The sequence below is a fragment of the Colossoma macropomum genome, unplaced genomic scaffold (genome assembly GCF_904425465.1).
Source record: "Colossoma macropomum unplaced genomic scaffold, Colossoma_macropomum, whole genome shotgun sequence".
In the NCBI taxonomy this organism is placed as follows: domain Eukaryota; kingdom Metazoa; phylum Chordata; class Actinopteri; order Characiformes; family Serrasalmidae; genus Colossoma; species Colossoma macropomum.
In genome coordinates, this window is record NW_023494804.1 from 25,621,612 (window position 1) to 25,642,550 (window position 20,939).

The 20,939-nt window shown below is 38.7% G+C and overlaps 1 protein-coding gene across 3 annotated transcripts; it reads right to left on the bottom strand.

Annotated features, from left to right (window-relative positions):
* Positions 1-5: 5 nt before the first annotated feature.
* sh2d4a (SH2 domain containing 4A) lies at positions 6-17,829 on the bottom strand. Of its 3 annotated transcripts, none has more exons than XM_036594497.1 (9): positions 17,771-17,829; positions 15,214-15,524; positions 13,699-13,858; positions 11,251-11,377; positions 8,906-9,041; positions 6,631-6,829; positions 5,586-5,716; positions 3,364-3,581; positions 6-2,963 (listed from the first exon to the last, which is right to left on the bottom strand). In XM_036594497.1, exons 2-9 carry the CDS (start codon positions 15,386-15,388, stop codon positions 2,871-2,873), a joined length of 1,239 nt encoding a protein of 412 aa, XP_036450390.1. In that variant the 5' UTR covers positions 15,389-15,524; positions 17,771-17,829; the 3' UTR covers positions 6-2,870. The 3 variants fall into 3 exon arrangements, with proteins under 3 accessions (XP_036450390.1, XP_036450387.1, XP_036450389.1); XM_036594494.1 differs by having other exon boundaries at positions 17,533-17,818; XM_036594496.1 differs by having other exon boundaries at positions 15,214-16,975; positions 17,533-17,818.
* Positions 17,830-20,939: the final 3,110 nt, after the last annotated feature.

Here is a 20,939-nt window from a genome sequence, read left to right on the forward strand (position 1 = left end):
TATTATGGAGTGGCTTAAATCCAGCTCCTGGTGCATCTGATGCCAAGCACATTCAACTAGTATTCCTCCACTGTTTGTTACAGTATTCAAGCATACAATACTGTGTTACACAGTATATACTGTTTTGTGGTGGATGCCCAAAGATATGAACTACATGTAATTTCGTTGACTGTAATTTTTCTGTTATTCTGTTATAAGTTCAGGTGCCCCTGGTCGAGTTACATTTAATTACACATCTTCATCTTGTATCATATTTTAATGCACAATCACTGTTTATTTGCTGAATTTTATATATCGAGGGGGAAAATCCATAAAATGTCACCTGTGCAAACGTCACGTTTTATTCTCCACTTTGTTGAACTCAGCAAATAAACAGAAATGGTGCACTACAATTTGCAAAAAAATGCCATATTTTAGTTCCCTATAGAGGATGTGTTTACTTGTTTTAATTTGGAAAATCAGTAAGAACTGTAATTTGACCAGGGGGGTCTAAACCGTTGCATTTGACCGTATTTGATCATCAGATGCCTATAAATATCCAAAATCGGAAGAGTTGTTTATAGTTAGACTTGATAACTTGTGTGCACAGTGTGCTATGTATAGTTTTACAGGGCTTTCTGACTGAGAAATGTGACATAGAATCACAAGCTGTGTGTGACTACAAATTGTAAAGCATCAAACTTTGGACTCCCTGTCAAATTGATTCAACAATGTATAGTATAATGTAACTTATGTAATTGTATTAACAAGCAGTCCTCAAAGCTCTGTGGAGTTGTGGATGGTAGTGTGATAGTGTTTTCATGTTAGAATTGATCTTAATATATTAAAGGGATGAATAAAGGGACTGTGCCGTGTCTCTAGAAACGGGTACGATGAACAGACCGTAAGAACTGTGATTCTTTAGCATTGTGTATGCTGATCTCGCTGTTCTCTTGATGTACTTTGGAATTGCTTATGCTTATCTCTTCTAATCGCTTTGATTTGTACTTAATAAAGCGTAAGAAAGCCATCAGTGTATTCGTTTGCGAAGCTTAAATTTGCACATCATGTGAATCTGACATGGAATTTAAAGCTTGAATCGCTTTACAAGTTGTACATAGATTTTTGTTTGGCGAGCATCTTATGCCCCTGTATGTACTTTTAATAAATGTTCGAATTTATAGCAGTTATTTGTGTCAGTTTTCAGCTGTGTTTCCAAATAACCACTAGCCAAATGTCATGGCTGTAAATTTAATGTCCTATAGATGATCAGCTGAGTTGGGATCTGATAACTGAAGGATTCAGAATATGATTTACATGATTTGTGTTTTATACTCTTCAATTCAGTGACCGCTCTTTTCCTTATGGATGGCACTGTCATGCTGGAAGAGACATCAGGATAGAAATGTCATCATAGAATAAAGTACATTAGTTAGAATAACTGCACTGATTTGCAGTGACCCTTCCCTCTAAGGAAGGCATGCAAAATGCCCCTCACAGCTTAAGTCACCAGACCCCCCCTCACTGTAGGGGTCCAGCATTCAGGCCTGTACTGTTTTCTTGGTGTATGCCAGTCATGCACTCGTAAGGTAAGGGATGATCCATCTGGCCATATCACTTTTTTCCACAGCTCTGTAGACCAGTGTTGATGATTCTTGCCCCACTGAACTCTCAAATGTGTCTTTGCACTGAGAGGTTTGTACACTGCAAACCTACTGTAACATCCCTCTCTATGGAGTTGCGGACGGACTGTTCATGCTAACCGTCTGATCACATCCTGCATTGACTTTCTCAGTCACCTGAGGAACAGTTTCTCTTCTGTTTTTCCTTAAATATCACTAGTACACGAATCCACGAGCATTGTGGTCACTGAATGTGTGCTTTCCACTACAATTTCTAGCCGTATTTACAAAAGTCCCTCCCACAGATGAAAATGCAGATGTCACTTTAGTTACTGTTCCTTCTGAAATGTTTGCCAGTTGAGCAGTCTGCTGCTGTGCTCCAATAATTCTTTGAACCCTGTGTGTGTATGGATATATATATTTATTCATGTATGTATACATAGATATGGATTTTCTTCTAGAACTTGGCGGAAGACTGGGCTGAAGTAATGCCACTGAGGGGTGTTTCGTTTCTGTTATAGTTAATTCATATAAACTCAGTTAAAACTCCTTTTAGAAAGTACTAAATACTCAAACCATTCTTTCAGTTTGTACTCCCATGTTAGGATCACGTGTTTGCTGTAAACAGTTATTGATGGGACAGTATTTTTCCCCAGAAAGTGCATTATGCTTTGCCTTTATACAGTGCAATACTGACATAAGAGCATTCATTAGTGTTTGCATAATTCATTAGCTTTGGACCGAACAGATGCTATTTAGAGAAAATAAGCCTATGGTGAATCCTGTCCACTACGGTTTTATGATTATGATAGCATATAATAATCCATTAACTCAGGTGTCTCCAGTTGGCTAACGGTAAAAGAAAGGGAAAACATGTCAGTACTACTGCTTTTTGAAACTGAACTGTTCAAAAAAATTAAATTACTGTGTAATAGGTCACCTTAAGGCCAACGCAATACTGCATTTATAAAAGTAAGACCTTCACAATCCGGTCCGTTATTATAAAGTGACTTTCGAAATCTGTCAAGGCTGCAGTAGAATTGAAAGCAATGTTTTTGTCATGTAGAGTTACTCAGATTGTGGGGATTGTGTGAATCAAGATGCTAATTATAGCATCTGCAAAGGCAGCATGACAAAAACATACTGTAGGTTTGTTCAATCTACAGTCCTTCAGAGTTTAATAAACATCAGGGAATCCATTTGCGCAGAAAGCCCTGACAAGCCAGGGTGGCCAGGGTGCACATCGTCTCGCTAAGCAGTGGCTGGGGCTCAGAGGAAGAGGTCAGCATAGTCCAGAGTGCCAGCTTTCTGTCCACATGCATGCAGCAGCTGCTCTCCTCCAGATGAAGTTAAAGGCTCCTCCTAGTGGTGGAATACAGAAAAATACTTGAAACAGCTTCTATTTTACTGTTTCTCTCCAGTCAGTCCAAACCTTCAGTTGTTTGTTTGTGTGTATACATACATACACACATATATGCACATATATATACAATATTTGTTATTTTATGAAAACACTAAGCCATTCAAGCTAACAACAGCCCCTACACACGGTAAATCACTGTAACACAGTCTTGCACGGCTTATTGCTTTATTTTATCTACTTAACTTTGTCAGAAGGTGTATCCTTGTGAGGTGTATCCTTTTGAGAATGGGCATTCAGCATTTTCATGGCAGATCCAAATCATACAGAACAAGCTTGGCGCCTCTTTATCTCACCCTGTGTAGTTGCAGTAAAACCCAGCAGCAGTGGGTGATTTATTACCTGATGGTACTCCACCAGCTCTCCCAGTGAACTGAACTTGATCTGGTCTCCTAGCAGCATGTAGCAGTTGTCTGTGGTATCAATGAGGAAATGCTTGAATCCTTCTTGGCTTCGGTAGGAGAGAACATATCCAAAGACCCTCTCACTAACACGGACCAAGAAACTGCCAGCGCTGCCCTTACTCAACAAATCTTCCGCCTCCTCACGAGAAATTATACCTGTGTTAAAAAGTGAAAGTGCTCAAGTCAGTTTAATAATCTGTTTTTCAATTGTTTGTGTAGAACAATTACATGTAATTCACTAATTAATGCACTTAACTGTAGTGAGCTTGTTTTAGGATTAGTGAAAGCACAGCAGCAAGCGGTAAGTGACTGGCATGTTAGCTAATGGCTAGCGCGTTAGATCAGGACACTGTAAAGCACAGCATTCATTTAAAATATTCTTCTTTCTCTAATAAATTGAAACTGGAAACATATTGGATATGAAAACATTAACATTGGAAACAAAGACATGGAAACAATAACCATAAGGCACATTTTTATCCAGTCCATATTTTAAAAATCTATCAAATCGCGACCACTGCACCACATTAAAATGAATCTTAACTCATTACACCCTAGACAGGGCATAGCTGATTTTTCAATTAGATGAAAGTCAAAGGCTGACATTTGTCAAGATCTCTATGCAATAACTTGTTTGCATTAGGATGGTTAATAATATTATAAAAACTATATCACTAAAAATTACAAATAATGCTAATCCATATTACCAGTATTACAAATCCAATGTATTTAAATAAGTTTACATATTAAGTATTTAAGTATGTTAAAGTATGAGCACTGAATTAGTCACTGGAGGCAGCACAGAGGGGGAGGTTCTTTCTTTACTAACATGGTAAAATCTAATTCCTACTAGGCCTGTGACAATTATTACAAAATCAACAAACTGCAATTATTTGAGATCATTGCCATTATTTAAACTGACAGCAACCATTTTCCAGATTATTATTGATTATTATGCAGCAACAAACAATGTGAATTTGGTGCACTGGGTTGGAATTAAATGTAAATAAAAGAAAACAGTAAATCCATTCATTGAAACAAAAAAACTTTCACAAAGCAGGATTTCTCAACGAGCTGGATAACTTCAGCCAAAAGTTAAGGATTTTCCAATCGGACTATTACTGCTCTTCACCTATTCTAACGGCTTGTGCTTTTGGCCTAAATTCTAAGGCTAACTAAGAAATCTTGCTTTGTGAAATTCCCGCTTGGTGCTCTAAAATTTAGACGGCAGTGCTGAATAATATAATAAAGCATATAATACAGCATTATTTTCACTCTCGTGAAGAACTCCACACATGATTCTGTGAAACTGTGAACATTTGCATGAGTGTGCATGCAGTATTGATTTGACTGTACAACCAGTGTTAGCTACTAAGTAAATCTAGCTAGCAAATAAGGTGGTTAGGCCATCAGGGAATTTGGCCACTTTTGGCTTGTATTTTAACCCTTGTGTGGTGTTCAGGTCTGTGGGACCCATTTTCAATGTTTATCAAAAGAAAAAATGATGCAATTTATGATTATTTCAACGTCAGATTTCTTGGTCTTTGCTCATTTTCTGTGAAGAACATAAAATAACACATTTTCAGTGACTTCACACTGTTCACCCCCACACATTTATATTACACGTGGTGTTGGGGTGAACCTACGGGGAATAAAAGTGTGGAGGCGCTGTGTCCCTTCACTCTGTTCTCCTCCTACATGGCCTGCTGTCAGTGTGTGTGTCTGTGTCTGTGTGTATGTGTTTGTATATGTGTGTGTGTGTGTATGTGTGTGTGTGAGGGTGCACAACATGGACAGGCTGTTGACTGGCTACAGCTGCTAAAGGAGACCCCTACACTGGCCACTTGATAATTAGAAAATCTGGTATTTTTACATAAATTGTTATGGCTGTATTGATTTAAAAACCAATAATGCAGTGGATCCACCAGACCACTGAGTAACAAAAACATCAACACCACACAAGGGGTAATAGTTGCAAACAATAAATAAAAAAGACAATTAAATCAGTGATCACAGTTATTGACATGACAATTAATTGTCAGCTAAAATTTCAGGATCGTGACAGCCGTAAATCTTACTAGATCAGACAGATATAAAACACCTCTGGGGAAGGGTGTAAAATGACTTAAAGGTCACAGATGGTTCACACTGTGAACTCACCATGAAACCAGGGTGCGATGCGACTCTGGTCCTGCTGGAAACAAACTCTGAGAGACAACTGCTGCTCTCTGAACCAGCGGATGATTTCTTCCCGGCTAGAGGACGACAGCGAGCGGCGCATATCTGGCCTCCTGTGAATCACAATCACAGGAGAAAAGTGGGTCAAGGGGTGAAGCGGAATAGAATCAGGTAGGCTTACTACTGTCTGTTGTTTTGTCTGACTGCTTTTGACATGCTGGAAATTCCTGTGACATCAGCAATGGTCCATCAATCATGTTACAACCTCAGGGAGCAATAGAGGGTGAAGTTTCTGAGCAGTCCAAATCTAGAGATCATCTAGAAGATACAGGATGTATTACATGTCCTGTGAGTTTTAGACTTTAGGTCTGCTCACAAAACAAGTTTTGCTCTCACTGGAGGTGTTGATGTAACTATTGCACTGTTACTGGCTGAGCTCTCATGGGAAGCTTTGTTCACATCAGCACAAATTACAAATGAAGAAAAATGTGGACCAAATGGTAATAAATTGGGCCTGAACTGTGTATACAATGTGTATACAAATTTTTTCACCAAATATTTTCACTATTTGTCTCATATAGTTGCAGCCCAAAAATGGCATTGCCAAAACGGTAACTTTACAGCAGAAGGCAAAAAACTCTTAATGCTGTGCTCAAATGGCATAATAAAAAAAATGGAGACAAATGGTTTTAATAAGAAAGCAGCAACATGTTCACTGAAAATGCATGTTGCCTACCACCCAGCGCACAAGAGGAATAAATGTAGCACAGCTAACCATGTTTGAGGACAGATTTTATGTTTACTTGTGACAGGCAATTAATCATATGCTGTCACATGTAAACAATTAATTATTCATTTAAAATAATTAGAATATTAAGGATATTCAGCTCTTGTTGTTTTACATTGTTTGGCATAATGTTAAAAAAAACACCATAATCAATGGACCAACCAATGGACCATCAGGAAAAACCCATAAAGTTACCATTTTGGAGATATAAGGTTTAAACAGGTAATAATATGAACTGACTGGTTAATGGGTTCACTGGTAAGGGTGAGGTTCCTGGGTTTGGGTTTGGGAGGTGGGCCAGATTCCTCTAGTGCAAAGGACTTCATCATGGCTGCCACTTTTCCTCTCTCCAGTGCTTTTACTGAACGCCTGCGGTGGTCCTCTCTCGTCTGTTTGGCCAGAGAACGCCTGCGCTGGTCAGCTGCTTTGGATCTCCGCACTGAAACACACAGAAACACGCCCTTGAATAAAAACGTATGGAATGCTATTTTCACTTCAATATTAAAATCAGGTTATTCCTGTGAACTGTGAGAGTTTATTAACACAAATATTTGATAATAGGAAGCATTATGTTTTGAAAGGGGCTTTCTAGGAACTGACTATGAGCCAAGTGTCAAGACTGTCAAATTACTACAGTGCCATAAATTAAAACATTTCCCTTTGACAAAACACATTCACACATCTCCAGCTATTTTGGTCACTCGTAGGGCAAATACAGGGTGCATGTCATTCTATGGATGTCTGCTTAAGTATGTATTGATGCTGCATAATTCAACCTATTGATTTAAAATTTTATTACAGATTACAATAAATTCTAGTAATATTTACTGTGCTGTGAGTAAAAGTATTTGCCCCCTTCTCGTTCTCTTCTATTTTTGCATATTTGTCACTCTTGAATGTTTCAGATCATCAGACTACTTTAATATTAGACAAAGCCCATGTAAACACAAAATGCTATTTTTAAATGATAGTTTTATTTACTGAACAAAAAAAGCTGTTCAGCCCTGCCCGGCCCTATGTGAAAAAGTAACTGCCCCCTTAGCTACTAAACCAACCAGTTAACCAAATTCAATTGACTACTGGGTTCAGTTTCTCTAGCCACACCCAGGCATGATTACTGCCAGACCGGTTAACCATTACCTAAATAGAACCTGTCTGGCATTGTAAAGCAGGTAGAATGTCTCAGAAAGCAGCACATGATGCCACGTACTAAAGAGATTCAAAAATTTAAATCTACCAGTCTGGAAAGGGTTACAGAGCAATTGCTAATGCTCTGGGACTCCAGCGAACCACAGTGAGAGTCATTATCCACAAATGGAGGAAACTTTGAACAGTGCTGAACCTTCTCAGGAGTGGCTGGCCTTCCAAAATTTCACTAAGAGCGCATCTATGGCTTATCCAGGAGGTCACAAAAGAACCCAGATGAACACCTTAAGAACTGCAGGGCTGACTTGCCTCAGTTAAGGCAATTTACACGATTCCACAGTAAGAAAGACACATGGCAAAAACAGCATCCATGGGAGAGCTGCAAGGCGCAAATCACTGCTGACCAAAAAGAACACAAAGGCTCGTCTCACATTTGCCAAAAACATGCAGATGACCCCCAAGACTTTTAGGATAATATTCTGCAGACTGACTGTCAAAGGTGGAACTTTTCAAAAGACATGGGTCCTGTTATATTTAGTGTAAAGCTAACACTGCATTTCACCATAAGAACATCATACAAACAGTCCAACATGGTGGTGGTAGTGTGATGGTCTGGGGCTGCTTTGCTTCTGCAGGACTTGGATGACTTGTCAAAACTGATGGGACCATGAATTCTGCTCTCTTTCAGAGAATCCTGAGGGAGAATGTCCGCCCGTCATTTTGTGACCTAAAGCTCAAGCGCAGTTGGGTTATGCAGCAGGACGACGATCATAAGCACACAAGCAAGTCGACCTCTGAATGGTTCAAAAGAAACAAAATGGCCAAGTCAACAACCTAACTTGAATCCCCTTGAGATGCTGTGGAAAGACCTTAAACGGGAAGTTTATGCTCAAAAACCCTCTAATGTAGCCGCATTAAAACAGTTCTCAAAAGAAGACGTAAAAGACTCTTCGCAAGTTATTGAAAACATTGGATTGCAGTTGCCTGTCAAGGGTGGCACATCCAGTTATTAGGTTTAGGGTGTGCAATTTCAAACTTTTTCACATGGGTAAATCTTTATCGTCAATGAATGGAATGATCATTTGAAAGCTGCATATTGTGTTTACTTGTGTTGTCTTTACCTTATATTAAACTTAATTGGATGATCTGAAACATTTAAATATGGCAACATAGCAGAAATAGAAGAAATCGTGTGAGGGACAAGCACTTTTTTCACAGCATCGTTATTACATATGCACTAATTAATGCACTTCTGAACCATAGCAAATGAATCAAATCACTGTCAAATTTGAGATTTTCATGAGACTCTTTTCTTAAAGAAAGGCAATTGAACTGAAATCACTGGGAGGTCACAGATTTACTCTCTTACATGAATCCTGCCAGGCCTTCTCCTCCTTGTCTTGGTGGGACACCTTTTTCAGATCCATGTAAATCTGCTGCTCCCTCTTCTCCTTCAGCCTCCTCACCTCCTCCTCAGCCTTCCTCCTCTCCTCCTCTTCTCGCTTCTATAAGGATATGATCCAAGTGTTTAGAAAAAATAAGACCTCTCACTTTCAGTGTTGTTTGGAAATATAAGTGGGATGAAAGTCTGGGCGGCACTGGATCTGTAGATCATTCAAATTTAGCTCATACCAGTACTAGTTAACATATCAATGTTATTTCCAGTATTTGTACTAGTTGTGTTCTGTACATTAGAGAATGACCTCTGGATGACCTAATGTAGCTGCCCAAAGTACAGTACTGTATAAAATTATTCAATATTATTCAAATCAAATTAATTAGTTTCCAGTCAAAATGGCAATTAAGTACAACTTACTAATTTTTCAATGTCAGGGAGAAACAATGCAGAAAATCACACAAAAGGTCTGAAGTATAATATTAAATCTATCAGCCATTTTAACTCTTCCATTCTTCCAATCTTAAAACCAAACACTTACAGTTGTGTCCTTCCAAGGAGGAGTCACTGACACTAAGTTGCCCTTCACACAAACAACTACCAAAAAAATTTTTTTACACTGCAAATTTCTTTCTTATGTGCATCTGAAACAGCTAAAGGAGACTTTTCTGGGGAAATAAGATATTTGACAATCCATTTACATAAGGAAGGGAAAAGTCAAATGAAAATAAGTGAAAAAACTGGAGTTCAACAATGATTAAAAGATATAAATGAAAAATGGAACTCCTAACAACCATGCAAGACCTGGTAGCCCCACAAAACTCTCTCCATCATATAAACAGCAGTTAAAGCTTTCATCTTGGAGAAAATTGAGCTCCACTCTTGCTTCAGATCTGAAAAAACCCACAGATGTTTCTGTCCATCCCTCCACTGCAAGAAGACAACTCAACACTAGGATGTTTAGCTGTCACCAAGAAAATAAACAGACACAAAGGAAGAAAATCAAAATTGCAAATCAAACAAGGACGCTGCTGGTGCTCTCTACATGATTAACTGAAAACATGAGTCTGAAAGGATGTGTAGCTGTCAAGAAGCTCTTACTGAGAAAAGGAAACAGACAAAAACTTGCTAATAGAACAAAGAAGCCGCTGGTGTTCTAGGAACAATAGACTTACCACCCCAGAGTCCAGACCTCAACATCACTGAATGTGTTTGGGATTACTTGAATGGTGAGAAACAGAAAATGCAACCAACTTCTAAGACTGAACTTTGGAGGTGTGGTAAAATATCCCTGCAGATTTCTTTAAATTACTTAAAGCAAGTCTCCTGAAAGCTTTTTCCTGATGAATGAATAACTTGTACATAATGGCCATTCTGACTTCAAGTTAAATAAATAAAAGAGTGGTTTCTGAATTTTGCACAGTACTGTTGGTAGCTCTGGACCTTTTTGATAGGTTGTTCCAATAGATTTGTCCATGTTCTGCCTACAGATGTGTAACTTGACAGACCCAGTCTGATGCTCGCGGTAAAATCCAAGAGATGAGACTTTAACACAAAAGGGATTGGCAAGAATCGTAGTTGTGGTACAGACATGGGTCAAATCCAAATGAGCAAAAAGGCAAAACAGAGCAATCATAAAAAATACAGCAAAAACAAAAGACAACAATGAGAAATCCAGAAAAGAGTCCAGTAAACCAAAAGGGCAACCAAAAACACAGTAGGAACGGCCAGTAATTCTGCAGGAGAAACAATACCTCACAATTTGGCCAAGCTAAAGCCCGGGCTTATAAACTAAACGGGTCATATGACAGAACACAGGTGTAGAGTATCAGCATTCAGGAGACTTAGAGCGATGATTGGTTGAACGAGGAAGTTCGGTCACATGATCTCCCAAGGAGTTCTGGGAAATGGTGTCCTTGTGTGAATCGAGGCCAGAGTGTGACAAGATGTATTATTTTTGTAGGAACTGTTGCAAGACTGGACACACATTACAAGACAAGGGCAAAAGAAAATGAATAACACACTCTAAATGTATGTAATGAGTTACGTGCTGCAATTTCTCATTAGGTTGAGTGTGATTTTTGTCAATGTTTCGTAAACTTCGTCCAAACTTCAAGTCACCACAGTAGTACTTAGTATATCCACTTCAAATATACTTTCTGTTTTACTGCTATTCTCTTTACAATAGATAGTCACCAAGCAGCTTCAGTCTGGAGTGACCGGTGGAACAGGTGACCAGGGGAAACCACCTGAATGTGTGAGGGCGTTAGTTCTGGGTGGATTCGAGTTCTGTACTAAGGTCATTTATATCAGAATACCTTGAGCTCCTCCTGCCTGCTCTGCTCCAGGGCAGCTGCCTTTCGGGCCTCCTCCTTCCTGGCTGCCTCCTCCTGCTCCAAATACAAGCCAGAGAAACGCTTCTCCAGTTCAGCCTCTTTTTTAGTTCTACAGGGTACAAAAGACATCAGGTTTAGGTATGCAGCTACAGATATTCTGTAGATTATCTATATTTAGCTGGAAGTAGGAAATGTCACTGTTGTAATGTCTGTAATGATATGGTTGGTTAATGTCATCCCCATTACAAAACTGTAGACGTCACCTGTCTTAGCACACTGAACATAAAATAAATTCCAAGACCTCAGGCTTGCACACCTTTTATTATCAGTGCAAAAGACAGGAATGCAGACGTATTCTTAGTAGGCATGCATCGATATGGGAATTCTGGGCCAATGCCGATACTCGATATTTTTCATACATATTTGCTGATGCTGATACATTAACATTTATAAAATGTACAAATTGGAACAAGAAATATAACATTTATTAGAGTCACAAATCCAGTAAAATGAATAAAATGCAGATATTACGGGGCAGTATCCCAGCTCTTCTGGACTAAAATGAATATATGATTAATTATCGGCCTGTCCGATGCCATTTTTTTTAAAGCAAATATCTGTCAATATCGCAAATATCTGTCAATACCAATAAGATTATGATTTCACTGTGCATCACTACGTCTTAGGGATGTAACAGTGCAAAATAGCATATTGTACTGAACTGCTTCACGGCATATCGAATTGGATCCTACCATTGTACCATGACTAGCATGTTAAGTTGTGGCTAGAGTGTACACCTGAATGATTAACTGTTTTTAAATCAAATTCACAATTTGAAAGAATCCAGTTTTCATATTGCTGCAATTTTTACTGAACTGCCAGTCTGGCATGCTATATTCAATGCTAAGGCCCAAGGAAGTTTAAATAAATAAATAAATAAATAAATAAAATTTGGAAAAAAAAGCTGGAGCTTAATTTATAGAATAAAAACACATTTAAATCACAGTGTTAGCGTGGAGCTAATGTATTACCTTGTGAGTACAGTGTTATATCAGGACACCATTAAGCACATCTTTTGTATCAAATATTGAACTTTTATTAAGTTCTAATAAACTGAAAATGGAAACATGATGGGAGTGGCAAAAAACAAAACATCCATCTGCATCCACAAAGGACATGCAAAAAATATCCCAGAGCACTTGACATGCCACTGTTTTGTGTCCTGAAAAAGGCCTGAGAAGGCTGCAACGTGTTGGCATATTTTTATACATGATGCCATGTTTCAATAAAATCTTTTTATACTTTTCTTAAGACGGTGTGCCCGGGAATTTCTTTGTTCTGGGATTTATTTTGCACATGCTTTGTGGATGTGGAAGGATTTTTTGTCTTTTTGCCACTTCGAGCATGAAATTATTATTTTGAGTTTGCTGCACCCATGGCCCACGGCCAAATATTATCATTTTACATAAGGCACATTTTCAGCCACTCCTTTTTTTGCTGTTATTTCTGTAGAGTATAAGTGACCTCTAGTTCTCTGTCTGAAGTAAATACAATTTCTTTCAGTTCTCTTCAGCTGAAGTACAATGAGTAATACAAAAACAGCTACTCATGAATTTAGTGTTGTAATGGAACGATTTCAAAGTGCTATTATGAAACAATGATCATAGCCAACAGCAACAGCTCTGAGTTAATGGCATTTTCCAGCTCCAGACAAATAAGCCTGGCAAACCTACAGTGGAAAGCTGCAGCTACAGTAAATGTGCACTCCACAGGGAGTGCCCTGTGTCAATAGCCTGAGATTAGGCTGGGGAATATTTAACTAAAGAGCAGAAAAACCTGCAAGTACAATTAGTGATTAACCGAGACCTTTACAGCTGAGCTCTGCAAAGCTAAGTTCCAGCTTTTGCTGGCCGTACTGGTTGAGGGGTGTCTTTTAAGAATACACTGATACAGTCCTGATAAGATAACAGAGTGTGCCACTGTAACTTCTGGGAGTGTGCAATGCACTGGTTATATTGGTTTTTAAGGAGTAGCCTACACAGTCGTACTATAAATGGAAAAAGAATTAACTTCTTTAAAAACACAATTAGTAGATTAATACATTCCAGTGAATGATGGTTATCCTGTCTTCAGTGAACAATGAATATCTTAATACATTTGTCCACATCTAAAATCAATCTGAATCTAGGTGAATTGCATCATTAATGTCCTCATACCATTAGCATGGACAATAGTAAACCACACTTTGTATATATGCTATTTCCAAAGCTTAAAAGGATCACCAGCAAAGATACCATGTACAAAATGAGATACTGTTTCTGAGATGGGCCAACATATTTTTGAATGAATAAATCACCCAAATATACCAGCTTTTCAGATCCAGAGAACCACTAAGATGTGGAATTTGGAGAGAAAAGCACACAAACACACCTGAGCTCTTCTGCTTCCTTCTGTGCCTGCAGGGCTGCTCTCTCCGCCATGATCTCATCACAGATCTGGTCGTAGGGTTTATCATCAGGGTGCTCCCCCATCACCCACACCCACACATCACTGTCCGAACTCTTCAGCCACGACACCGTCTTCTTGGATACTGAGGGGCCACAAACACAGAGAGATGTGTTTTTCGCCAACCGAATTGTGTTTAGAAGTCACAGCATTCATACTTATATTATTTAAGCCTCACTTTTGGAGCCTGTAATGTAGCACCATTTTGAAGCACATACATCCTCCACACGGCAGGGTTAGTTTTAGCACAGTGTTTCAGTTAAGCCACCCGAAGTTCAACTGTTCAAAACAGTTCAGTTTTTGGTTTATAAGTGTTAAGTGTTTATGCACAGATTCAAATGTAGTATAGATGTTATCTAAACTAAATATATTTCTATTGTATCATACTGATATTTGCTGTTCTGCTTTGGGGTCTTAAATAAACTTGTGTGTGACACAGCTTCTTTTTACTAATTGCAATTATCATAATGTGTTTGCACAGATTTACCAGACTTTGTACAATTAACTGGGGCTGAGCAATATGACAGTTTTCATTCATCTAAACAAATTATCCTCTTGGATCGTGGGGGGTGCTGGAGTCTATCCTTTTGAAGTTTCGTGATATTATATTTTTGCCATATCACCCACCTCTACAATGAACCCCACTTGCTCAAATCCTCTGAAAACTGTTTTTTTTTTAACTAGCAAAAAAAATGTGCCCCACTCTCCCTTTACAGCATGTATATGTAATAATAATATAATAATAATTTATAAGACCCTAAACCTAACCTCAGTAATGGTTTTGACCTTACAGTCTTAAAAATGAAACATGTAGCTTCTGCAAAAAGCACTTTGGTCAGGTTAGGCCTATTTTCCTCTGGTTTTCCTACAAAGTCAGGACTTCTGAAAATAAAACATACTAGGACATGCTAAAGCTGATTACCATGTTGCTATAACCTCCAGGTAAAACCAAGCCTTCTTTATAAAACAGGAGCACAGTAGCAGCTATGTAGCCTTTATTTGCTCTAACTGTGACTCACTGGAAGTAGCTTCAGAAACATAAACACTCTTATTGTACTCTCTCAACCTCTATCAATATTGATAGCGTTACACTGAGTTTTCCACAATCGTATACACTATATTACACTACAGGTAGGTTTTGAATTGTAACAGTAAATCTGTGATCATGTTCTTTATAATTTGGGATGGTGGAGGACATTCTGTGTCACAGGATGGCAAGAATAGTCAGTGTTCCCCTAAGCTTAAAAGGCTTAGGGACTAACACTATTTAGCAAAAAACTCCAGGGAGGTATTTTTGCCTTGAAGGTAGGTTTAACCCTTTAAATTCCCAAGCTTATAACATCCTAGGGTTTATTATTATAACAATGTAAATTGAATTATTCTGAGGTCCTGGTCACTTAAGGGGTTAAGCAGTCAAGTGAAATTACTACAAAACTGTACCTTTTTTAGGTTTCACTCTTCCAGCATCCTCTTTCTCAAGTTGTGCCTCACTCTCTTTCCATCTCCGGACCTGCTCTTCTCTCATTTTAAAGAACAGCACCTGCTTCTGCTCCTCGTTGAGCTCTGCCAGCAGCTCCGGCTCGATGTACATGTCATTTAGAATCTGCTGCAGCATGGCTACTGTCCTGTGTCTCCTTGTCTCAGTCAGAAAAAAGTGTCCATGGAGTCCAGCAAACTGAAAGTTCGGAGCCACAGGCCAAGCAGTTCAACCCCTTCTCACTGGTGCCTTATCGTCATTGTGCCTCAAAGAACTGCATAGAAACAAAATGCATATTGTGTTGTAGAATAACATGGTTTCAAAATGAAATACATTACCCATCAGCAATGGAACAGCATAAGTACACACACACCCACACACACACACACACATCATCTAAACTGCTTATCCATCTGGGTCGTGGGGGAGTGCTGGAGCCTATCCCAGCTGTCATTGGGCAGAAGGCAGGTTACACCCTTGACAGGTTGCCAGCCCATCATAGGGCAGACAGCATAAGTAATCTGTAATAATATGTAATACGCTGGTCAGTTAGTCAACTCTCAGCTTCACTGAGAGGGTGAAGGTGTATGTGTGTAATCATTTAATCTTTAAAATCTTGTCCTCCAGTCAAGGCTTAACTATAGGCTACTTCCTCATTCCAGAGAGTTTGATGTAGGTATGCAGTGACGGAAATGTGCACAGAGTTCTCTTAAGTGTTCACACGAAAATCTGCATTTGCCTGGAAAAACTGACAAAGCTGCACACCCACATTCATGAGATCTACCATTTCATACTCGCTCTGGTGTGGACTAATATGTTTGAAGACCTTGCTTAAGTAGAACTACACTAAATATGCAAATGAATGAGGTTGACAGAGCATATGTCACATTTTATCATGATTTACAATATTATGACAACATTATATTCAGAAGAACACAATCTGTATTAAATAAAGCATCATTTAGTCTTCAAAGTGTCAATTTTTTTATTTTGTTTGAATTTTTGCTAGAGTGTCCCCCCACTTATACTATTATATATTCACTTGTTCCACCTGTTAGTTAAATAAGCCTATATCACCCACACTGGCTAGCATCATGCTGGGAGATGGCAGAAAGGGGGCTGAACTTGCGATCCTTTGACGATAGGGTGAATGTGTAAGACAGTTGTGCCATTAGGCAGCCCCTGAGTGTCATTATTAATAGCAATAATGTGTTAGGGATTGTAGCATTTTGTGATTTCCATCTTTAAAATAAAACATGTGAAGCTACATGATAAAATTGTGGTAAACACTAAGCAGAAAAATATGTAACCTTTAGCCTGACAATGTCCTGCATGTACTTCACCACCATGAATGGATTTTTTTAAAATGTTTTATGCCAAAATCTTCTCCAAACTTAAACGTAAAATAATGTTCTAATCCCCAGGCGGTATATTCATAACAATTTTGCGAAACAAGAGGCATTAAACTCTTCAGACATCTGGTTTTTACTGCCCCTTCTGTGAACAATTCTGACTTGGCATGTTCCTCTATTTCACATCATTTCCCATCAAACCACTCTGAATTCCTTTGTTCACATCTTAATGTAATTACGCAGAGATTTCGAACAATCAGTGGAACTTCTTCCCCTTTAATAGGCACCAGTCTTTTCCTAGGAGTACAAAAGGACGTCACTGCAGCCTTAACCTTGACCCGAGAAGGCTGAGACCAACAACACACTAAAACAGCTGTAGAAACATCAGAAAGAGCATTAGATCACAGTGTGACAGCTCTGTGAAACTCCAACTTTTCTGACTAAAATGCAGTAATGATATCTTTTAAAGTGTATTTCAATACTGTCTGTGTTAAATATTGAGGAATACCTCATTATCAAATATCAGAACATGTCTAGTACATGTCCAGAGGAACTGACAATGAGTGATGTAGAAGTTATGCTGCAATGCCCTGAATAGAGGTAATAAGGTCACAACACATTATTTTCACTGATTTACCTGATACACCTCAAGGAAATTCACTGTGCTTTTACTACTATGAAACTGTGGCTATACTATAACACATAACAACGATTCTACCATCAACTATTCTGGGGCAGCCATGTTTGTTGTTCTCTGTTATAATATTGAGTATTATATCACACATTTTCTTGTCATAAAATGCATCTAGGTTCATCAGCAGGAACATAACAACATTAGTCTGAAATAAAATGTCCCTGCTGGCTCAGTAGCAATCATATTTCATTACATAATACCAAACCACCGCCTGCTGCACCCACACAAACACTTACCTGTCTGAGAAACCACATATTAGGATGAGGAAAGATCCCACACCTTTCACGGTCGCTGTTAGTACATGAAACAGCCAAAATGAGGGTTTTTATTTTCTTCCAAACATTTGCCAAATTCTGAGAAAGTTAAACGACTCGGTCATTTCCGCCAACATGGGCGTCTGTGTGGTCGTGCTGAGGTTGTAAAGATGCTGTAGGTTAAATGTTAGATTGTTCAATGAGCTCAGATTCCACCTACATCGAGATAAGACCAGCTTCACTCTCTATCCGAAGGTGGCAGCAGGAGGAGCGTTGTTTTGTTTTTTATTCCCGCCCGAATTCCTACAGGCCACGCCTCCTGCGCTGATTGGGCAGTACTTTCCGGTGTCCTGCTCTCTGAATGGTCAGCCTAGCGTACAGAGGCGGGGCTTGTCAGAAAACAGGTAGGAAACAATTCTCAGTAGTTTTTTCGAAGGGCGATTCCACCCATGTTTCAAAATTTCTGCATAATTCAATCTTTAAGATGTAAACAAAGTCATTCAGAGTGGTTTGATGTAAAATGCGCCATTCTACACCCATAAAAAGGTTTATTCAAGGGTTCTTTAGCAAATGCAATGGTTATATATAAACTTTTACAAATTAAATAACTATTTGAGTACTGAAATGGTTCTATGATGGAGAACCGTCTTGTATATGTTTCTTTGTAGAATCTTTTTAAAAAACGGTTCTATATAGCACCGCTATTTAGTACTAAAAAGTGCTTTTTAGTACTAAATAGAAACCGTCTGCAAAGAGCCTAGAGAAACTCACTGAGTCAGAGTTGTTAGTATTGGTGATGACAGGAACCAGACTCATGAACTGCATGCCCAATGCCCGAGGCACTGTTTTATAATGTTTTTACAAAGTACGCTTGGCCTAAATTGTATTTTTAAAATGGATGCAGGGCGGAGAGGTACAAGTAGGGCGTTGTTTGCAATGCAGCTCAGGCCATTGTAATAGGGCAGTATGTCTGCAATGTGCAAATCTTATCTGCTGAGTTGGTGCATGGCATTTGTGCTTTTGAATGCATTGTAATATTTAGCTATTCATTCCTCAGCATACTTGCTACTTACAAATAGTACAGCTTGTTATATGGCTTTATTGGCAACACTGTGTCCAAAGCAGCTATGTACTTAATTATTAACTCTGCTGTCCTCATACTTCATTTATATGCACTGGTGACTTTGATTTTGCTGTGCACATTGTTAAAAATCTGTGAACAGCACGCTATTCTCTTGTGGTGACATCCAATAAAATACTTGGCAATATATTGATATCTTTATCCATCCTGACCTTTGTGTCACTCAGTGGAGTAAAGTATAATATACTGGTTTTTTGTGTTGTGTTGAAGATGTTTGGTTCTTGTCACTAACATTGTAAAGAAATTCAGGCTGCTAAGTTTCTCTAGAAATAACTTAACTTTTTAACTTTTTCTTTAAAACACTACACATAACTTTGTTTACCTCCCAACAAGTGAATTACGCTGAAATTTTGAAAAATTGGTGGAATTCCTTTTCAAGTACTAACACTGCTTCCCATGGAAATGAGGCCACGTTGTAGCACCTGATAGGCCTCTGAAATAGGCTGTGTGGGCTTATCTTATGCTCCACTGTGTACACAGGTTTGCTTATCAGAATGAAGAAAGGCTATAAAAAGTGGAAGCAGGTCAAAAAAGCAAATCAAGTGTGCTACAATTAGTTAAATGCTGAAGAACAAAACCGAACATACAACATGTTCTTTCAAAATTCTGCTTAATTGAATGGTTAACCTCGTAACAAGTTTTATGACACATTTCTATAACCTAAGAATAGCTCCAATAGTTTGCATTAGAGTCCCTGTAGTTACTGAATAATAAGCATTTGTGTGAAATAAACCTGGCATGTTAAGGGCTTAGGATGTAAACAAAGTCATTCAGAGTAGTTAGATGTGAAATGCTCTGCTCTAGAGAAACTTACCACATCACAATAGTTCACATTAGTGGTGAGAGGAACCAGACATCCACCTCTGAAACTCCCCCCACAAAGTTATTGCGTAAGATGGGTATGAATATGTTGTCTGATGCCTGCGACTTTATTTTACAATAGTTTTAAGAAGGATTTGGCCTAAAATCTGTTCCATTCATGGTGGAGAGGTACATGCAGGGGGTTCTAAGGCAAAATAATCCCCAAATAAAACTTAATTTTTCAGATTTAACACTATTTTACCATCATCAACATTACATATAAAAACTCAGAAGGCACACGTAGGTTTTGGATGGTACTAATATTAAAATGGCTATATTTGTGTTGTAGACATTGTGACCCCTGAAAGTTCACAGAGTGTACCGCCCTGTAAACAGTGAATGTAAAGCTATGTGTTATGAAGATAGAGCCTACAGTTGAGAGCTTTTGAGCATGATTCATTCAAATGATATTGCACCAGTTCTTCTAGTGCTGCATGCCTAACACACATACTGCAGATATGGACTTCACTCGGTGAGCTGGTTTGATGAGTTGTCGTGTCGTCACCCCAGCATGCTAATCTGCTGCTTGTAAATATATTTATCCTAAACACGGAAAGTTACATTCTAGCTAGCTGTAATGCAGAACTAGAACATGTTCAGGATTGGGTGAATGTGATGAATGAAATGGGTAAAAACATTACTGTAGCCCTGCTTGTCTTCATCTGTGCACTAGGTGGCATCTGTATCACATGTTCTAGGAAAAACAGGACCAAAACTGTAGGAAACAATGACCCGTAGAGCTTGCTCAACCTCCAAATGATGTGTCTGTCACATGGTTTCCATCATCAACTGTAGCAATTTCCTGTTCTGCTCAGTACTGTGGATTCTGAATTAGTGATCGGGTACGCTTTGTGCAGCCACTGTGGCAGTACTCCAAGTTAAAGTTAACTAAAGGAGACATCACTGCAGTGTCATTAATATTCTCTCTTCAACCAGTCAACTCAAAGCTCCTTTCTTCTCCTAGAGCTTAGAAGTCATTGGTATTCAGTTAAAGCCGGAATTGTCCTTAGCTTGTCCGGAACTTGCTGCACTACCTTTGTACTCCTTTCTGCTTTTTGTTTACACTGTGACTGGAGGGACTCGATGACTCAGATTTTGCAACACTGCTTTAAAGTGTCTTAATCACTTGATGACTTCATCTCTGTGTCTGTAGTTTGGTTTGATGTTAACCCTTTGTTGTGTTGTATAGAATATTCGGGACATTTGTTCAGGTTCTAATTAGAAACAATTATTAGAGCCATTTTCTTTTCTTCCCAGTAAAATGGTGCACACTGGCTCATAACTGGACCTGTTCAGAGACCCATCTGGTCTCTTGTATTGAATATTTTAAATGCTGGCACCATGTGCGTTTCTTAACAAGGAGAATGAAACACCTGGTGTCATAAAT